Source organism: Heptranchias perlo, chromosome 8, assembly GCF_035084215.1.
Source record: "Heptranchias perlo isolate sHepPer1 chromosome 8, sHepPer1.hap1, whole genome shotgun sequence".
In the NCBI taxonomy this organism is placed as follows: domain Eukaryota; kingdom Metazoa; phylum Chordata; class Chondrichthyes; order Hexanchiformes; family Hexanchidae; genus Heptranchias; species Heptranchias perlo.
Window position 1 is genome coordinate 32,949,771 of NC_090332.1, and position 21,585 is coordinate 32,971,355.

A 21,585-nucleotide genomic window follows, 5' to 3' on the forward strand; every position below is an offset into this window, starting at 1 on the left:
AGTTAGATTGAGATGCAGAAGAAATTCATAAAACAAAAAGGGTATCATTATAAAGTTAAAAATTAAACATCTTGACTCATAGCATAGAACATTGTATGCCTAGAAACCTTACACAGAGGGGTTACTGGGTAGATCTGGAGATACCTGACCTATGCAACGGTACTGAACCAAGATGTATCAAAGGTTAGTTTTCTGACAGTCAAAAAGTCCCCAGGGGCCAGCTGATCAATACATTCTTTCTTACACTGATAAAGAATCCTATTTATCTGCAAATATTATTACCCTCCAGCTCTGTAGACAGAAGCTTCCTAAAATAGTTCCCAGGAGAAAGTTTAATGTGAGGCTAACCGTAACAATCTAGCAATTCTGATTTTCATTCAGCTTCCTTGGCACTCTTTTGTGTTTTGTGTGTTAGTATGGTTTTGGCACATCTGTGCTGCAGATCGCCCACCATTTCCTCCACAAATTAATGGCTTTATAATTTATCAGAAATGAAGATGCATGTGGAGAAAATCAATGCGGGCCCCGGAAGGTCAATTAAGGGTCCTTTCCAGAAGTTATTCCAAAGGGTGTTCTTTTGAAGAGTATGTTTAAGAGCAAAAATGCTGTTAACTTCCACAGCTACACAAGTCATTATGAAAGGATCTACAAATTTATTTCAGAGGTGAAACCATTGTAAAAGGAGATCTTATCTGAGTGAACAAACTCTTTTGCAACTCGATCAAGCTGGTCCTTTGTGTTTCAGAAGCTTAATGATGGCAGAGATGATAACTCATGATTGACATGCTTCTTGTACCAAGAGGGAAGAGTTGAAAAACCTTCTGTGACCTCCATTAGACTGATAGGAAAGACTAAAAGAGCATTACACTCTCCACTGCCATCTGTCATAATGCATAAGTGAAATAACGATGGCAAATGAAAGGAAGTGCAGCAAGCTGTTCTGCAGTGGCACATGAAGTGCAGAGTATTAAAAGAATCAATGCCTGCTTGCATTGTAGGGAATAACGGAAAGACTAGAAACAAACAAGACCGTCAAAATGTTTAAAGATGTGTGAACTAAATACTGCAAGGTAGACATTTCCATGTGGAAAACTGCTGACCTGATGGGATTTCATCTTGAAGGGATTTTAAACTATATCCCAATTTAAATTTCTATTCAGGGATGCACTATCTTACAATCTACTTGTCAATTCCAGTTCAAATTTATAAATTTAAAAACCAACCAGTGATTTCTGCTGTGCTCGGTCCAGATGACTGAAGCAAAACCACTGGAAAAAGGAAGCTAGGGAAAAACTGAAATGACAATATTAGGATGTAAATACAGAAATCCTGAACAACTGATGTAAATGTTACTATAAGCCTTGAAGAGATTCAGTGGGAGCTTGATTTCAGCATTTGTATATTAGTTATAAGAGAAAATATGCAGGCCAAGATCATTGTGGAACATATTTAATTTTTGAAGCTTTTAAAAAATGAAATATTGAAATTATCAAGTTGCAGCTCATGATCAATTTTCTAACGGACAATTAGAACGCAGTTAGATGGATAAAATAAGAATGGTTTATATACAGTCTACTTACCTAAAACATAAGAATTCACTTTTAATTGTAATTTGCCATTCTTTCTGTCTTTTACTGACTATTCCCTTTGGTTTGGAAGGATGAGACAATTCTAGTCAAAGGATCTCCACCTACACCATCAATGTTATTCCTGATTAATTCACCAGGTTAAACATTTCAAGTCTGAATAGGGTCCTTCTCTAACTGATCCTTTCAAAATTGGTAAACTTGCCATTCCCCACCATCCCAAGCAATGTCAGGGTACAATGTCTGACCTTCTAGTTGTGAATCTAATGTTCTAGTGATGTTCTGACGAAAGGTCATCGACCTGAAATATTAACTCTTTTTCTCTCCATAGATGCTGCCTGACCTGCTGAGTGTTTCCAACTTTTTTTGTTTTTAGTTCTAGTGATGTAATCAGGGTACCCAAATTATTTTTCAAAACAAATATAGTGCAGCCGAAAAATCAGTCAGTAGCTGGTAAAACAAAAGTTCACTTATCTCTACTGGCAGAAAATAACTTAATGATCATTAATACTCAAATTATTTTTTCAGATTTGCCAAAATGGTAAAATCCCATAAGATCAAGTGAGTTATACAAAGCAATCTTACAGGCATCTGTTATGCCTGAGGCACTTTGGCAAACACAAGATTATACTGTATTTATCATGTTGAAGATACAAATAATAATGAAAATTTTAAAGGTGATAACCATCAGATTAATAAAACCACTGTACTTTTATTCTAAGAAAAAAACTAACTCTTAGATGTAACACAATATTGAAAACAGTATTAACAGCCCTGGCGTACTGAATAATTACAGACTTCACACTTTTCAGAACAACAATAATCTAAAAAAGACTTTGATTATATTCAAATAGAATGTGCTTAAGACCATTGGATGCCAAAATTAAAACATAAGTGAAAAATTACTAATCACCTGCAACTCCTAGACCAGCTTTCAATAAGTATTTTGATTTCCGTCAAGTGGCCACTTTATGTACTAGCACAGGAGGCCAACCCTTACCTAACATTATGGTTCAGGTGCTTTAATACAGCATTATTGCTATGGTGGTTATCATCATAAAAAACAAATTCATTAAAGTTACTGCTCAAATATGCATTCATGAACAATTTATGAAAATTGAAGCAGTCCATTTTTAAAATTTGATTGCGAGGAGGTATTTTTAAGTTTCAGCTTGACTTTGTTTTTACTGTACACAAACTTTCAAACACTACAGTATTTTCCAGGTTCACACAATTTTTTTAAATTTTAAATTGTTCTTGAGATGTGCATAACACTGGCAAAACAATATTTATTGCACATCCCTATTTGCTCTGAGGGGATAGTTAATTTATAATTAAGCCATATCAAATGAGATAAATAAATTTTCTTCATTTATAAACAGCATTTTCATGCAAATAATGAGTTTATCATTTTGATATAAATAGCGAACTCCCATAGTGACTAATCTGCTGTTGACCAACATGGTAAATTTAATATCTAAATTTCATGATTTGATAGTACAAGAATATTTATTAACTAATCAATATCAGTCCTTTGGTTGGCACAAGTCAATATAAAGTAGGCAAATTGTATGTCAGTAACTTCCTTTATGGGTATTTCTAGAAATGACATGTCATTTGAGGCTTCATCCTGTGATGATCTGTAATAAAGCAATATCAAATAAATTTGCTCTCCATGGAGTTAAGTGGCATTCTTGATGGATACATTGTATAAATCTCCAAATTATATGGCAATTCAAGATTATGTTTTGGTAAAGTTTATTATGAAAATTTTCAGTTAATCAATTTTAACCATCTAGATAAGTGCACATTCCATATTTGTTGATTAGAACCACTCAACAAATTAGGTGCCTCCAAATATCTTCATCTGAAGATTCCCATTATATCAGTCTTTGAACAGCATACAAAAAGTGTCCAGGAATCTTTGTCACTGAGTTCAGAAACGACCAAACAAGAATTGCCAAGGTGGCACCAAGAGCAGGGAGCGGAAGTGTAACCAAATGAAGTCACTCCAAATCTTTTTTGAAAATCTTCTTCAGTGCCTCTTGGATTCTCACTTAGATGTGAAACAATGCTGGAGATAGGTGGGTACAATTTAACCCTCTTCCACCCGTACCCCCCGGTGGGAACGGTGCAGGTGGGGGGTAAGATGGTGGTGGTGGGGGTGGGTGGTGCCAAGTTCTCACCCCCAACCACCATTGTTACTTATTTTATCAGGTGGGCTGCCCACCCCCGGCAGGCGGGACCTACTTTATATTGAAAAGTCACGGCCCGATTACATCACCGTTGCCACAACTGCATTATAACTTCTAAATTAGGGAGGCCTGCATAGGGTCAACCCTGACAGCAGAACTATGGCAGGGGTCGTGGAGTGGCCAGAAGAGGCCATGGTAAGTTTAGAAAAATCACTTATCTGTGCAATCCCTGTGGGCCAGGAAGAGAAGGAGTGCTTCCCCAGGCCCCGCAAGAAGTCCTTGGGCCACCCCAGCCCTGGTCTTGCCTCTCCCTAGCCCTTGCATAATGCCAATTTTATTCTAGGGACTGTTCCCTCGAGTCCCCGGCGTCCTCAGCCTTCCAACCCAATTTTTGCTCCCACTCGTTGGCCCTAACATCACTTCCACCAAGATCCTTGTGGATTTTCCTCCCACTCCACACCCCTGCCTGCTCCGAATGCATCCCGAGTTAAAATCGACCAAAGGTTTTAGCATAATAAAGCCATGAGAAAGTGATTACATTTATCTATACAGCAGCATCTTGTGTTTAAAATGTTTCCGACAGAAATGTCAAACATCTGTGTATCTCTGAGAAGCCTATGGCTTGAGTTTATAGGGCCTCTAAATGTTATCATCCTTAGCAGATGAAACTCAACAAGGTAGCAGACAAGGTAGCCTGTTTCTGTGCCTGCAACTCTCAGAATTTTTAAACTAATTTGACATCAACATTGACCATTCACAGAATATGCCAAGACTTACTGTTTGTAATTACTGACCCATCTTTCTTTACTGTTCTTCGGTGGAAAAAGTCTTGTAGCCTGAGGAAGCTATTAATTACCCAAAAAATCATTTAATTTTTTTTGCGTAAAAACATCAAAATAACTTGAACGAATGTTGAAGTTTTATCAGAGATTACTTTCACAGGAACTCAATTCAAGTTATTCTGTTCAACACGTTGTTTATTTAACAAACATCACATGTTACATGTGACAAATGAAATTGCATTTTTAAATTTGTCATTGCTCAATTTATTTATATATATATGTATGAATGTATTGTAACTGGTTAGAACAGCTGCATTTATTTTACTTGTGCTTCTGAGAGAGGATAGCAGCAGAAAGAAAAGATGGCACTAGAATCATCGAATGATTACACATTCGGCCCATTGAGCCCGTGCCGGCTCTTTCTAAGAACAATCCAGTTAGTCCCATTCCCCGTCCTTTCCTCGTAGCCCTACAATTTTTTTCCCCTTCAAGTATTTATCCAATTCTTTTTTGAAAACCATGATGGAATCTGCTTCCACCACCCTTTCAGGCAGTGCATTCTAGATCATAACTTTCATATCCACGATGCCATTGCCCCTTTTATTCCATGGCCTTCAATTTTGCTGACAAGCCTATTATGTGGCACCTTATCAAACGCCTTTTGGAAGTCCATATGCACAACATCAACCGTATTGCCCTCATCGACCCTCTCTGTTACCTCATCAAAAAACTCTATCAAGTTAGTTAAACACGATTTGCCTTAAACAAATCTGTGCTGGCTTTCCTTTAATAATCTACACTTGTCCAAGTGACTATTAATTTTGTCTCGGATTATTGTTTCTAAAACCTTCCCCACCACTGAGGTAAAACTGACTGGCCTGTAATTGCTGGGTTTATCCTTACACCCTTTTTTGAAGGGTGTAACATTTACAATTCTCCAGTCCTCTGGCACTACTCCCCTATCTAAGGAGGGCTGGAAGATTATGGCCCGCACCTCTGCAATTTCCCCCCTTCCTTCCCTCAGCAACCTAGGAAGCATCCCATCTGGACCGAGTGACTTATCTACTTTAAGTACAGCCAGCCTTTCTAGTACCTCCTCTATCAATTTTTAGCCCCTCCAGTATCAACTACCTCCTCTTTTACTGTGATTTTGGCAGCATCTTCTTCCTTGGTAAAGACAGATGCAAAGTACTCATTTAGTACCTCAGCCATGCCCTCTGCCTCCATACGTAGATCTCCTTTTTGAACCCTAAATCGGCCCCATCCCTCCTCTTACTACCTGTTTACTATTTGTATGCCTTTATTAAGACTTTTGGATTCCTTTTTATGTTAGCTGCCAGTCTATTCTCATACTCTCTCCTTGCCCCTCCTATTTCCTTTTTCACTTCTCCTCTGTACTTTCTATATTCAGCCTGGTTCTCAATTGTATTATCAAACTGACATCTGTCATACAGCCCCTTTTTCTGCTTCCTCTTACTCTATCTCTTTCATCATCCAGGGAGCTCTGGCTTTGGCTGGCCCACCTTTCCCCCTCGTGGGAATGTACCTAGACAGTACCCGAACCGTCTCCTCTTTAAAGGCCGCCCATTATTTTATCTGCCAATCTTTGGTTCCAATTTACCCGGGCCAAATCCGATCTCAACCCACTGAAATTGGTCCTCCTCCAATTAAGTATTATTACTCTAATTTGCTCCTTGTCCTTTTCCATAACCAATATAAACCTTATGATACTATGATCACTGTTCCCTAAATGTTCCCCCACTTCATTCCACAGAACTAGATCCAGCAATGCCTCCTTCCTTGTTGGGCTGGAAACATACTGATCAAGAAAGTTCTCCTTAACACACTTCAGAAATTCTTCCCCCCTCTTTGCCCTTTACACTATTACTATCCCAGTCTATATTGGGATAGTTGAAGTCCCCCATTATCACTAGTCTACAGATCTTGCACCTCTCTGTAATTTCCCTGCAAATTTGCTTCTCTATATCCTTCCCACCAATTGGTGGCCTATAGAATACACCCAGTAGTGTAAAGGCACCTCTACTGTTTCTTAACTCTAACCAAATAGATTCTGTCCTTGACCCCTCAAGGGCATCCTCTCTTTCCAGCACTGCAATATTCTCCTTAATCAATACCGCCACCACCCCCACCTCCTTTTTTCCCTTCCCTATCTTTCCTGAACACCACTATTATTCAAGTTGGGAGGATAGTTCTAAATAAAAGTCATGAATTTAAATATGTTTATTCAAGCATAATCTATTACTAACACCAAGTACTGTGCAGATATATTTGGTAACATATGAAAGATTCAAAATTAGTTTAATCTTTTCTTAAGTTTTATATTTCTTGGCCCTCCTTTTAAACAGATGGATTAGCGTGCCCAGTTGATATCCTAGGAAAATGTTGTTCCCCCCATAAGATATACATAGACTAATTTAATTATGCAACTGTGCTGTGAGAAGGGAACAGATTTATTTATTTACATCTACCAGCAGTGGGCAAGGAAAATGCAATATTTATTTCCAGGAACAAAATCAAAAAAACACTTCACCATTTCTGAACAAATCTTACAAACTTCTTTGCATATCCTTTCAGTGGAGGTGTGTACCCCAGCCCCACTCCAGCATCCTCTTGCAACAATGTATCCTTTGAGTGAAATCTGCTGGTTTACTTAAATTATCTTTTAATCGTATTGCTGTACCTCTAAAGCGTTTACAATCATTTAGAAAAAGTGCATCATGTAGGAAAAACTAAACATTAGCAAAGACTCTGTGGGCCCATTTATCATTTTTTGTGACCAATTAGCATTTGCACCAAGTAATTTAAGGGGTGATTCTGTGTAAGCTCACTCCCAGTGGGGAGCTGAGCTTGCTGGAAGTGCAGTTGAAGAATCAGGGCTACACAGTTTTAGCTCTGTCTTCAACCTGCATTCCGTGAGAGCACTGCTTCCCTGCTGGGAGCATGCAATCAACCCACAGTGCAAATAGAGTTTTGCAGTCATTTAAAGCTTTACTCTTTAAAAGTCTTGCATTTTGGAGGGACAGAGGCAGAAGAAATGAAGTCAATCAGTCCATCCTTGCACTAATAAATCCCAATAGTTCTAATTATGACCACTCTTTGTAAACGTTGTCCCACTCTATAATTTAAGATAATATCTTCGCACAAATGTTTTCAAAAATACTTTATTTTAATAATTAAATCTGGGGTGGACAAAAATCATTCAATTTTTACTTGTGCTATAGAGGAGTCGTTCATTCTAGGCATATTTGGTGCTCAACTCTAGAGGAAGTCTGTTGTACCATAATTTATATTGTATAGAATGTTGCAGCACAAAGCTACACAAGATGGTTCTGCATCCCAGCATAAAGAATGAATCAAAACTGCATTAAAGCCAACACCAAATGGCTACATCAAATTAGGATTCCACATGGAACTTATCTAATATGAATCAGCAATATCACCTCGCATTCTTTACTGTGAGAAAAGCCCGAAACCAGCAATGCCAAAAGTGAGAGCTCCCAATAACTCAGTCGGTGAATGAACTGCTGAGTGTGGTACTGAGGCGTATGGCTGAGGAAGGCCCCAGATTTAATCCCGAGTCTCTCCTAAATTAGCTGATCTCAGTCGTGATGGCAATTGGAGTACCACACTTGGCCTCCGATCTCCAGGCTAGGAAAGGATGAAAACAAAAATCAAGCAGGTGTCCCACTCCTGATCACTACACAGTGACTCTTGCTAGAACATACATGTATGAATGTTACGTGAGGACAGGTTGGAGCTCTGTAATGATTACTTCCTTTAATAGTCAAGTAACCTGCCAATGCTCACTGCCTAAGCTTGCACAAGAAGAATGGACACTTACTGAAGGGCTGTCAGTGCCCACAGAACTGTACCTCAACATGAATCATTACATTTAGGAGAGGAGGGGAGAAAACAGGAAAAATTGGAAAAGGACAAAAAGCAATGTTGAAAGTGAGCATTTGACCAGTCACTGAAGTGTTACTTACATGCATTAGTTCTAATTTGTTTAATTTTTTTTTAAAGGAACTACATAGTACATTTTTTAAAATACTTAAAAGATCAGACAAAATAATTGGGTTTATAAAGATAAATACAACAAATCTGTGGGTTCATCCTTAGGTCATTTTGCAAAAATATATTTAAATTTAGCAAACGCTGCACATTTCACCAATCATATTAAGCTAAGCTCTAAAGAAAATTCTATCATAACATCTTTTATCAGGAGCTATTAAAACAGCCTTATCATTAATACATTGTTTAAAAAAAAGCATATCATTAATACAATGTTAGGTAACTTATACTTTATGCAACTGATCTCTAAGTAAACATAAAAAGCATCCTAAATTCAAGGTACAACAAAACGATGCCACTGCTTCTCAAAATACTGTTAAGCAGAACTAACCAATTGGCTAATTTCCCTTTTAAGTGCTTATGCTGAAAGCAACTGTTCTCCCAAGAAAGCGCTAGCTGTTTCTAGGATACTTACACACGCACAATGACTCATGTTGGAATAGATTTGGTAAACATACAGCTGCACAGAATGCAAGCACAGCCCATTCAAGGCCAGAAGAAATGAGCACAAATAAATATTAAGGAGGTAAGAAAACGTACAGCTCTGTCCCAGCAGCTCATGTGGCTCACCTCATTCTTTCAGCTTCAGCTTTGTTAAGACAGATGACATTCAATTCTACATGTCATGCAAAATAGACAATAACTGCTGAAACTTGAGCCAGCTGCCAGGTGTAAAAAAAGAAAAGATGATAAATCCATAAATTAATGAAAGACATCTGCTCAGGAAAATAAAAGATCAGAGAAATACTGCACTGCAGCTGAACCTAAAGCAGTGTTCAAACACCACATGAGTTTGTGTGTAGTCTGCATACAGAGTTTTTACAAGGCAAATATGTAGTATTACCTGAGAGGCAGATGAGTTGTTATGTCAGTGTAGTACAATATAGAACTGTACAATTGGATCAAAGGCTGCAGCAGTGCAACTGGAATATTAATTACCGTTTTCAATTCAGTATCGGAAATTAAAGACTTTTTAAATCATACTTTAGTAGGGATAATAAAGTTTTTTTTAAAAAATCAAAAACTGCATATGCTTTACAAATGTTACTGTGAGTATGTTTATTGCAATTCTTGCTACCAGAGAATTAGTATTACAAAGTTTCTGATCAAAAAGATACTTGCAACATTGGCGGTATAATTTCTAAATCCTGGTTTGTTCTAGTTATCATCTTTTGTGTCAATTCAAGATATATGCAATGTAATCTTACAGTTACTAGATTACTCTCAATTAAATACATTGGCAATGGACCAATTATTAAACAACATTAGAACCCGATTAGAGTTCTATTCTTTTCTGCCCATCCCCATTTATTACTTGTCACAACTCAAGTTTCTATCCCTTAATGGCATCTTATTCTATGGTACATCCATAGAGATTGACTGTTCAGATATCTTAGCCTTGCATAATGCTGTAGCTCTGTTCCAATTTGCTGTATGCAAATTTTTTTTGTATTCTACAAGGCTATTTTCTTGAGATGCAAAGAGGGTTCGTGACATGGAAGATCATGGCTGGAATATTGAGAACAACAGTTCAACTGTTTCCTTTACCATTTGAATAAAACTTGTGTCCAATTAGTATGGTTTTATTCATAACCCTGCAGAATATATTCACCTTCAAATCTAAATTTACTCTATGAGATACAACTTTACACAGTTGTACATAATGTATGTTTTCTGTTATAGGTTCAAATTCTTCTCTTCTGTTTCATCAAAGACAGACTCCTATACTTAGTGAAAAAGGTGTTGGAATTTTTTACTTGTTACATAAGAGAACAATATAATTATTACTACAGGAGTGAAATGAGGCTGCAAGCCCTCTGAATTAATTAAGCCGACCACCTCAAAATTCCTAAAACATACAAAGTTTAATATGCTGGTGGGGCAGGGCAATAAAGAAGGGGAAAGTAATTAATAAATGATATAGCTATATAGTATGGATTTTGAATGTAACTGTCAGAATAAGGTAATAAATATATAATAGCCATTTTAAATGTACAATTTTGCTACCTGTGAAATATGTAATTGGCTATTAAATCACAAAATACCACAGTATGCTGCTAAGCAACAACAAATGGTGCAGTATGTTACTGACTCCTGTCAACAAATCTTTGTAAGAGCAAAAAATAGAAGCTCTATTACTTTGACAAAGTGATATGATAAAGCAAAAGGAAAAGCTATACAGAGAACTGGCACTTTGACAGAGGGTGATTTGCAGTAGATAATCCAGCACCATTTTTATCATTCAAAATATACTGTTGAAAAGAAAATGTATACCTGTTTACCTAAAATATAGAAAAAAAAGCAAGTACAGTAAATCTTGTGAAAGAAGTTCAGTTTAGCTGAGCCCACTCTGATTGTGCTCACAAGCTTTTAAAATCATTTGCTTTGTACATACAAGGACAAAAGATTTCTGTGTACAGCTGAACAGAGGTTAATCATGCATAGCAGGCAGCTGCACTGAACTTGCAGAACATTGGAGGGTGGGGGGTGATGCACTTGTTGCATCTTCACCATGTTTGGGTCTTGCAAAAACAGGTAATGATGGTACATAAAATCAACACCCCAAGGATGTGGATTCCCTTCTGAAAGTTCAACTCACCATTCTAATAGGATATCAAGGACATTAATTAGGTGAAAACTTGTACTCTTTCTATCTGCATACACCTATATTAGACACTAATAAATAATCAGAAAAGGATATTGTATTTCCAGAATATGGTGAAATGTCTGCCATATCCTGCAAGTCACCACATTCAGATTTAATGAGAGACAAAGAGAGAGCTTCAGCTGTGCTGGATGGATGCATTGGTGAACACGGACGATGGTTCATGTGGTGTGATGACACTTTGGTCCGCAGACAGGCTGTTTCCCTGGTCAAGTCCAAGGACTCAGGAGATGACCTGTCTTTCCCAGAAACTGTGCTGGAGGCGTTACCTATTGAGCTCTGAAAGGAATACGCCATAAGAGGGAGAGGCAGAGGGTGGCGGAAAGCAGGGGATGAAAATCCTGCTGCAGCTGAGAGTGGGGACTGATGAAGAGAGCTGTGGTGGCCACCCATAGAAGGGGTGGAGGCAGGTTGCTCCGATGAGTTTTTGCGTACTACTAGAGGCAGTGCTTCTGTCTGGTCTGAAGAGTTAGATACATGCATGTTGGCAAAAGTGTTCAACGGGTTGGAAATTATGACATCACCAAAACACTGAAGCCGTTGATTAGTAGTATGGAAGTTGTGGTTTTCTCCATTCACGGCAAATCTTGCCTGTGGAATCTGGATGGGTGGGAAGACCTGAGGAAGCTGGTGGGAGGATTTAGAGAACATTTTGACTACAGAGTCCACTACTTGTGACATGGTGGAATTAAGTTCCTGTTTAAGAGTCTCAGCTAACTGTTTCCCTTCAGCATGCAAGTTGGTCAGGCCCTGGCTTTTCCTTGAGTGGCCATCTCTCTTTAGTTTTTCATTTTCTGCTGCCATTTCCTGTTCCCTAATAAGAGCACGAGCACGATCAAGGAAGTGTCCTGGATCTAGGTCTGACATCTCATTGTCAGACCTGTTGTGTGCCCTAGTATCAGCGGTTTCTGATTGCATGCTGTCTTCAGACATGTTGCCATCTTCATCATTCTCAGAATCTGTACTGTCGTATATTTGGTAGAACTTTTCCTGGAGCTGGCGCAGTTGCTTCTGCATGTCTTCCAGTTGTTGCTTCAATTGGCGTCGTTCTTCTCTCTTTTGCTCTTTCCGTGCTGTAACCAATTGTTGAAAACTCTGTTGCTGTTGTTGGGGAAGCTTCTGCTTACGTTTGTTTTCCCTATAGCTTTCTCTAGGACTCACAGGCTGCTGCACCCCCTCTCGATCATTCTCTCCACCCCTCAATGTCACATTTGGTGAATGACTCATACCTCGAATTATGTTCTCAACTCGGGCACGTTTGGCCCGCAGATGTTCGTCACAAAGCCGATCCACATCAAACTGGCTCATGCTAGGCCTGCTAAATGGCGACACGCATTCTTGGGCACTTTCCCTTGAAGAATTGCTACAGGCATCCTCCTGATTGGCTTCTGAGCCTGTGCTAGAGAGACCACTGGCTTGCAAATTGAGCTCTGTGCTTCCATTCTTGGTCGCATTATTTTTCAGCAGCTGGGATATTATGGTAGCTCCAGGAAAAGGCATCATGGCATCTTCATACGAGTTTGCCCTCTTCAACAGCTTGCGGAGCACATTTGATTTGTCCCCATCTGTATGTTGAACCACTGAGCACTCAATGTCCTGATCTGAACCGTGGGGATTCATGGCACTGAATAGCTTCACTTTCGCTTTAGTAAACACCGTAGATGTCCCTACAGTTCTCTTCACTCCAATGTCGACTCTTCGTCTTTTAGTATGTCTAGTTAAGAGGACTATGCTGTCATGGTCAGGCATCACTGGACTGTTATTGTGCCATCTTCAAAAGCTTGTCAGCTGGGCACAGCTCGAGAATCCTGGGACCCTAGCCAATAGAACAAAAGGACTGATGAATCATTTTCTTTAATTTTCTCCAAATTTCCTGACCTCAATTCTGCATGAAGTAGAAATGCGCTGGTAGTGGGATTTATGGCACATTACAATTATTACAATTCATTATGCACTCTGTTTGAAATGAAACATTTTTAAATATTTCTGCTCCAATGCTTTAAGATGGATTAAGATTTAAAAAAGCAAAACTGCTTAAGCACCAGTAATATGATTCTCCTGTACAAATGCCTAAAATGATACTGTTTATCTTAAGCGAAAAAAATAACCAAAATACGATAACCTATTGATTAAATCAGACTTCAAAGAATGAAAAAAATTCAAATCAATCAGTCTGATCACAAAAACACTGATGTAATATATCTCTGTGCTGATACATATTGCATTATCATAGCCTTTTCTTTCCTACACTGAAAAATACAATTTACTGAAAACCTGTCCTAACATAAAATTTAAGATTAGTTTATTCAGAATTAACTTTTTAAAATTTATTTTCTATGTACTCTTAACTAATGAACTTGCCAAATTACATCCATTTCTTCTACACTTCATTCCTAGAATGCCATGAAGATATGGCATTACTGTCGGCACAAAATGAAAGGCAGCAGAGCAAACCTAAATATAGGTTTAGGCCATCCATTTATTCTTTTTTAAACCTATATATAGGTAACTGCTGGTGAAAGGTTATCTATCGCTGCGGTAGTAAGATATAGCTTCCTGTTTCATACCCTATAAAAAAAAACAAAAGTGACAATGACGTGACTAAACATTTACATCAATTTGCAAAACTTATGATAATATTTATCTGATCAAAGGTCATAGCTTAAAAAGATACATATAAAACAATGAGATTTATGTACTGGACAAAGACATTTATTTGTTTTCTAATTTAGTGAAAAATAATTTTCAGATGTCAAGTATGTGAGAATTCCTTTATATCCTCAAATCTCATTTGAAAATTATCTAAAATGTTCAGCAACAGAGCAAGAAAACATCAAACAAAAGCGTGGGAAAGGAAGAGAATGTATTTTCTTTTATGTCAGAGCTCCTGATTTCCCAAGAACAGAAACACAGCTAATATGTTTGCATCATTTCTCACATAAAGGCAATCTAGATGTAATCCGTGCCTGGTTAACGAGCACTGACATAACCCCATGGAAGTTTCAAGTGCTGGTCCTATAGAATATGGGGTTTAGGTTTTTAACCTACATAAACAACAAATCACAATATATTTTTCATGCTGGATTTATCCTATGTGAAACTTTTACATCAGCTGAACAGCACACATCTCCACAATAGCATGACTGCTTGCCAAAGGCAGCATGCGGACATTTTGGAATTGCTCCCATCCCTTTCGGTTCACCTGTAAAAACATCTACATATTCCCCAAGACCACAGCTGTGATGATCATTAGAGAATGACGGTCTACCTAAGCAACTGTGCGCTTTCAGTTTGCAAATATATTTGTAATAGGTCCATCTCAAGAATTTTTAATCAGTTCACTTACCTGCTGAAAGATTTGATATTTAAGCTTGTCAGTCTCCTGAAACATAATTCTTAAGACTACACAGCCATCAGAACTTATCACTGCTGGTTAATCTGCATCTAGTGAAAGTTGCTGACCACTGAAAGTATTAACATTTACACATCTAAACATGTTTCCGGAGTTACAATCAAAAATAGTAATGTTCTACACTGCTTAAATGGACTGCCTTTCAGAAGACTTTGACATTTAATTTTAATGACTCCAACAGTAAAAAGCTTTCAAAATAGAGTTTTCCCATTCCATCCAGTTTTTAAAAAAACAAAATATAGAATTCCTTTGCTAGTTAAAAGGTGCAGAATAAATTTTAAACCTCTTCAAAAAATATTTCAGGTTGTTTAACAAATTTAACTTGTTTTCCAGAAATATTAATTTCATACCAACCCTTTTTTAAAAAGTCAGTGCTTCATATGGGGAGACAGCAGAGCTGTTGTGTTGTAAGCATTTAGACATGAATGGCTTCTAATTATTCTCTTGGTAGACAAATAAAAATGGATGCACTGTCTTTAGCTCATTAGCACCTGGAAGACACTTATTTTCAACAATTCTATTCCTTGGGAATAAAGTGGTCTGGTTACCTGAAGCAAGCACAAAATTCCAGTACACCCTTCTTATACACTTACAGATCTAGGCATAACATTTTGCGGCAAATCAGTTACTGTTTATTAAGCTTCATTTGCAATAAAGACATCAGTTGTTGTATAGCCTTCTGGGAGGGGGAAGGGAAGAATGGAGAAACTGATTCAAGTGGCTGTTGTAGGCTCTAAATTGATTAACAAGATTGTTTGTGGGTGGAAAAATAATTGAAGAATGGCAATACTCTTAAGGGAACTATAGTTTTATAATTCCAAAAGGTCTCAATTTCATCATGGAAAAATATATAGGCACTTTCTAAAAGTGTAGTTTTGTGTTAAAAAGATGAAAACATCCCCAATTTTATAATTTTCAGGACCCATCTACAAACACACATTGTTAATATCTTGACATTTTAGGTATCCACTAATTCTCAAGTCCTTTCTGCCTACTTTCTCCTGAAGCATCATAAATCAAAACTCACTTACTGAAACTACAGCTGACTGTAGGGATGTGTTGTCTTTTTAGTTTTCCTCCGTACAGTTGAACTAAGTACACAATATTCTGCACACCTGTAATGTAACATATACTGTAGGGTGTCTAATCAGATGTGTACACATCTCCACGCAATTCTGTGACAAAAGATTCTACACTTGAGAAAAATAACTTGAATAATCACAGATGTTTGACAGCATTATCTTTTAAAACTTTATGGCCACTATAAATGCAGGTTCCTCATCTATACCAGGTAACAACCCAGTTTTGCTTGTGCTGATACAGGGGCTATAAAATATGGGATGGATCAAATAATTGCCATTTACTCTAAAGCAGTTTCAAAAGTCTAATTGATACAGTGGAACATTTAAGCAAATTAAAGAAACATTTTATGGAGGCTGACAGATGTGAAAAAGATGCTGTTACCTAGAACTCCATTGTTACAACACAGCTGTTACTTTGAATCATTTCAAGACAACCAAAGTTGCAGATGTATCTTGAAAATATTTCCAAGCCAACAATTTTCCTGAAGTTCTTTGTGTTTTTTTTGAGCAATTGAAAAAGATATATAAAACGTGTTTCTACAGACTTGTGGTTAGCTTAGTCCTATCTGTACAGCACAATTGTCAGATTAATTCATTACATTTAAACGTGTGCTTTGGCAAGTGATCGGATGAAAACGAGCGTTATGCAGACTATATATTGTTTCATAAATCATAGTTTTTAAATGCAAACAGGCATTTAACCAACAAAGGGCCAAACCGTCTTTTTTTAAAGTTTACTCTGGGGCGGCCAGTATCTAATGGTCATGATTTCTCCTCAGGTCTGATCGCAAACTGGACTCTTTTTTTTTTAAAGACGGACACTCAGTGTTGCTGCTCCCTTGTAACACGAAGCTGCACCTGCCTTTTTGACACAGCGCACCTGTCTGCCAGTGCCCATGCGCAGTCCCTGCCTAATGCCAACACCATTCAACACCTTACACCGTCAGGAACGCTCGCCTTTTAAAAACAATCTGTCTTTAAGTGCTTACCAGCTCACTTTCAGCCGGGGCCGGGGGGGGGGGGGGGGAGGGGGAGAGGGTCGCCTTTAGGAAAACATTAGCAAAAGCGATCCTTCCGTTGGTGTGCCTGGGTTACGGGGCATCCAGCAGCTGGCTGGGTAAACATCAATATCGGGAACAATGTACAAGACAAGCAGGGATGCCAGCGACTTTGAATTGTCTGTAAACAATTAAAGGCAATTCTAAAGAGGTCACAGCTGAGCAGAACAAAACCAGATCTCTACCAACCTCAAACTAAAGAAGGCAATAGGCAAATACTAGTGGGTGACACTACTACACATTTGTTTTGGTTTAGTGTTACAGAATTATGTTTTGAACTAGCAAAAAAAAACTGTTTTAGGCTCATTTAATCTGACGACACTTTTAGCCACAGAACTACATTTCCAAGATGCTGCAGAATCCACTTTCTGAAAGTTGATTTTACTTTCTAGATAGGGCCACTTCTTTTTCCTTACTCGTCTCGAAGTAATCTACAACACGCTTGCATTAAAATCAAAATGCGTCTTTCCCACAAATACTATCGCTCCAACTGTTCAAACGCAGCAGTTGCAATTGTGCTTTCTGTTAATCACTCCTTGTCAACGCAAACCCGACCATTCGATCTGACAGCGCACCTACACGCTTAATACATTGAGAAAAGTGTCGTTGTTTCATTACGCTATGTTTATCATTGCTATGATCGCACACAGATCAAGACCCGCACATTTAGATTAGGTGGATATTAAGAGCAGAACTGTAAATGGGTACAAAGGGGGAATTGTTGACAAAGGACACCTTGTGACGACAACTTCTTTGTCCACATCTGACCATCAATACAGCCACCAAGGGGAGGAGGGGGGAAAAGCAAAGACTGGAACTAGTGTGACCCCCTGTGTACTTTAAAAAGCCTTCATTTAATCGCTGCCCCTATCAAAGTTTTAATAAAACCCAGGCTTGAACACAATGCAGGGCGAATCCAGCGATACAATAGCACATTTACAAAATAAATATCTCAAAAGACAGCAAACCGAAACTAACACATCTGCACCAGGTCAGGAAAAAAAGGAAGTATCCATGCAAATCAAAAGCAAATCCGTTGCATGACGAGACACGAAATACCTAGGATACAATACTTGACAAAAGACAAAGAGGCAGCAGATGATGGGACAAAAGAGTACAATGCAATATTTGGAAAACAAGCAGCGTATTGTGTACAAAACAAAAAGGGGTTAGAAATACTTTTCTGCTCCTCCTTCTCTCTTTCCAAAATACATATGGTTTTTAAAAAAAAACCCTCTGTAGGTATAGGAACTAGCTGCAAGCAAGCGTTTAAAGTTTCTGAAGGACGTAGAAAAAGGTAAGTAAGGGACAAGGTTACTTACTGTGCTGTAGTATTAGTAGCCAGCGAGGAGGAAAGCTTGCTGCTTGTAGGAGGGGGAGAGAGAGAGAGAGAAGGGGAGAGATGGTGAGGATATTGTATACCTCCAGGAGGCAGGGCTTCGCGCCGCTCTCCTCTCTCTGATTGTTAATTCTGCGCGAGCCGCTGATGATACACTTCAAGACGCGAGGAAGGAAACAGGAAGAACGCGCGTCATAGTCTTTGTGACGTCACCTTTCCGAACCAATCGCGGCGGCTATCGCTCCTGTCCAATAAGGGAAGACTTGGCGGTCGGCTTCAAAAATATTTCCTTCCCACCAATCGGCGCGCGGACTGGGGACCGCGGGTCACGTGCTCCTGGGTATTTTTTTCCCCCCTCTTTCGTTCAGCAATTGCCAACTTTGGCTCCAGACTGTGCTGTGCGGCACATTACAATAAACTGATTTCTTTCTATAAAAAGGTTTTCGATTGTCATATTTTTCCCGTGTTCGACTCGCACTATTGTCAACTTCAGACGAAAAGAATTAGGAGCTATTTTTTTTTAATTTTGTAAAAAAATATATAGTTTAGGCTTTTAAAAAAAAAATCTGCTCACAAAATTACAGTAGAACAAACAAAAAATATATTTGTGAGTCGACAATAGGCATTAGAGGGGACCATTGACGGACAAGCAAAAGTAACGTTGGAAAAAGATGCGCAATCAATATTCGGACAACTTCCGGACTCTCGGGGACCCTAATCTCTGGTAGGGAAAGTTGAAAGTGAAGATAAACAAAGTGTTGGAAGGGGTTAACACCGAATATAGGATGTGTCACTATTTCCAATCTGAAACCTAAACTAGATGGTTAAAGATACAAATGAGTTTTATGGGACGGTAACACCGAAATTGGAGGAATGCTGTAGGATCAGTGAAAATAGGTAACTTTTTGCGGTATACGTTCTGAAATCTGTACAAACAAAACAATATATAGTTCTGGACTTACAGTGATATCATCCTGTTAAATAATTGTCTTCATTCTGGTTGTTAATTTTCCTAATTAAAAAAAAAAGAATCCCACAAAGCACACACAAATGTTCATATTATGTTAGTTATTTGTCAAGACACGACGGCACTTTTCTAATCGTTGTGATCCCTTGAAATTGGTATTTTTATGGTGGTGGGTGACGATTACAGTTGCCCTCAATGATCTACAAGTTACTTTCTGCCTCGCTTCTATATTAGTCATTACTATGATTAAATCACGAATTTATTATTTACAGTGTAATTTGATAACATTAACCCTCGCGACGATAAACTGCGACGTATCTTGTGAGAACAAATCAAAGACTTTGCAGACTTTTTCCCATACGGATATGTATTTGGTCCGTGGATTCAATATAGTGTAGTGATGGAGGAATAAAATAAACGGATGATATAGGTTGTATCGCACGTGCCAAATGAGATTACTTTTAGTAAAGTAATCTCTATTTTCTTTGAAGTTATGGTAACAACTTGCGTGTTAAATATTTAGTGTTCAATCACTAAAGATATTGTGCTAAAATTGACGAAACATCTCATAACAAATGTTCTCTTTTGCTTAAAGCTCTATTAGGTTGAAAAGTAATCAAAATTAATTCTTGACACTAATGTGTGTCACATTTTACACTACGAAATATTTTCAATCACAGCCTTTATAAACACAAGTGGGATAGGGATCTTCTGCCACTCCCTATTCCAGACCTGCCAAATGTCAATCTTTAGGAGTGACAATTATTCATTCTATTTTGACATATGCCGCTGTTAAAAAGGAATACAGCTCCATGTATTTAAATGGATTTTCAATGCGTGTCGCTTCTATTGATCTTAAATGTTAGGAGTGTATATCAGAATTCAACTTTAGCGACTAAGTCGTGCCTGTCAATAGTTTATGATCTACTTCTCCGTGCAAAACAAAGCTGAGTGTTTTTTTGGTCGTTCTACTTCATGCTGGAATTCAGAACAATGAAATAAAGTTGAATGAAAATTAACAGAATTTGTAATGACTACATTTAGAAACCTTTTTAGAAGTCCTGAAAATAAAAGTCATACCAACTTTAGTAACTTTACCAGGCTCCTCTGATGATTGCAGCTTTCGCGTTCGTCAGGTTATTTAGATACCTTTGCGCATAATAACTTGCCTTAAACATAAGAAAGCAGAGTGTCAGTTGTTAATGTCAACCCCAACCTTTGTATGCCGCAAAAGCGATGGATCTTCAAATCCGGTTGGCTCCGTCTATTATGTCATGCCATCCAAAAGCTCTAATCTGATCTAATAACCATTTACCAAATTGAAATAATCAAGGCAAGAATAACATGAAATAAATATCATCTAAATAAACAACTTTTGTTTGCTTTAAAATAATTTTCATGCTGAATGCATTTTCGGATACGTTAAGATTATTGAGGCCCTAATTGCTTAAAAATGTTGATTTGTTAAAAGCGCTCATCCTTTTTTTAGTATGTGGGGAGTCTCATCACATTTGGTTAGAACGTTTCATCTTTTTATATTAGATAACCATAGAGATCATGTCATTGCAGTTATATCAATCAGGCAAAAATATTAGCGATTAATGTATTTCAGGATTAATTTGGCACCAGTTACACGTATTGTTCAAAATTATAATGGAACAGCTTTTAATTTTAATTGCAGTTTTAAAATTCAGGTTACTATTACACAATTTTTACTGGCTAATAATACAGGATAAATGCCTGGATATATGCATGACTAAATTATTATATAAATTAAAAGGCAATGGTAAATGATACCTTGAAATCAAAAACATGAACTCCTCCCTGTCCACGGTTTAATTCCAAGCGGCAGATATAGAGGTAAGCAACTTGAAGGTGAGGTTTGTGAACTAGTTGCTAAGTAATTAAGTTATTAGGGGGAGCGCTTACCTTTCAACTTGCATTTGGGTTTTCTGCGATGGAAGTAGCGCTAAATGTGACTATTATAAAAGTTTTGATTTAAATATATATTTAGCGAGAAGACGTGCACAATATAAATAGATTACTAATCCAAAATCATGAGACTGTTAAACTTTGGTGCACTTTAAGCGACACGATGTAAAAGTGTACCTAGCTATTAACTTCAAAATGATTGGACATATGAAACATATTTTAGGATATTGTATCGGCGATGGTTAATTACTAAACCATTTCACGAGTGTAAAAATCTAGTCCCAATTCAGGTTATGTCTTTCCTGCATTTATAGTCAGCTACTAACAGTCTGGTGTTGAAGAAATCCTGTGTCCATGCAATTATAAGAGTAATATTCAAGACTGTGCATATTATAATCAGTACCTTCCAGTTTAGAGATGCAGGTTTATCCACTTGGGGTTTTACAGTACCCTACAGGTGTCATTTAAAAGTCGC

The 21,585-nt window shown here is 37.8% G+C and overlaps 1 protein-coding gene across 1 annotated transcript in view; it reads right to left on the reverse strand.

Annotated features, from left to right (window-relative positions):
* prox1a (prospero homeobox 1a) overlaps nucleotides 1-18,326 on the reverse strand; it is a 101,438-nt gene extending 83,112 nt beyond the window's left edge. Inside the window, exons 1-2 of the mRNA XM_067988922.1 lie at nucleotides 18,195-18,326; nucleotides 11,353-13,136 (exon numbers count right to left, since the gene is read on the reverse strand). Of these exons, the coding sequence (XP_067845023.1) occupies nucleotides 11,353-13,069 (1,717 nt within the window). The 5' untranslated portion in view covers nucleotides 13,070-13,136; nucleotides 18,195-18,326. The remainder of the gene's footprint in view (nucleotides 1-11,352; nucleotides 13,137-18,194) is intronic.
* Nucleotides 18,327-21,585: the final 3,259 nt, after the last annotated feature.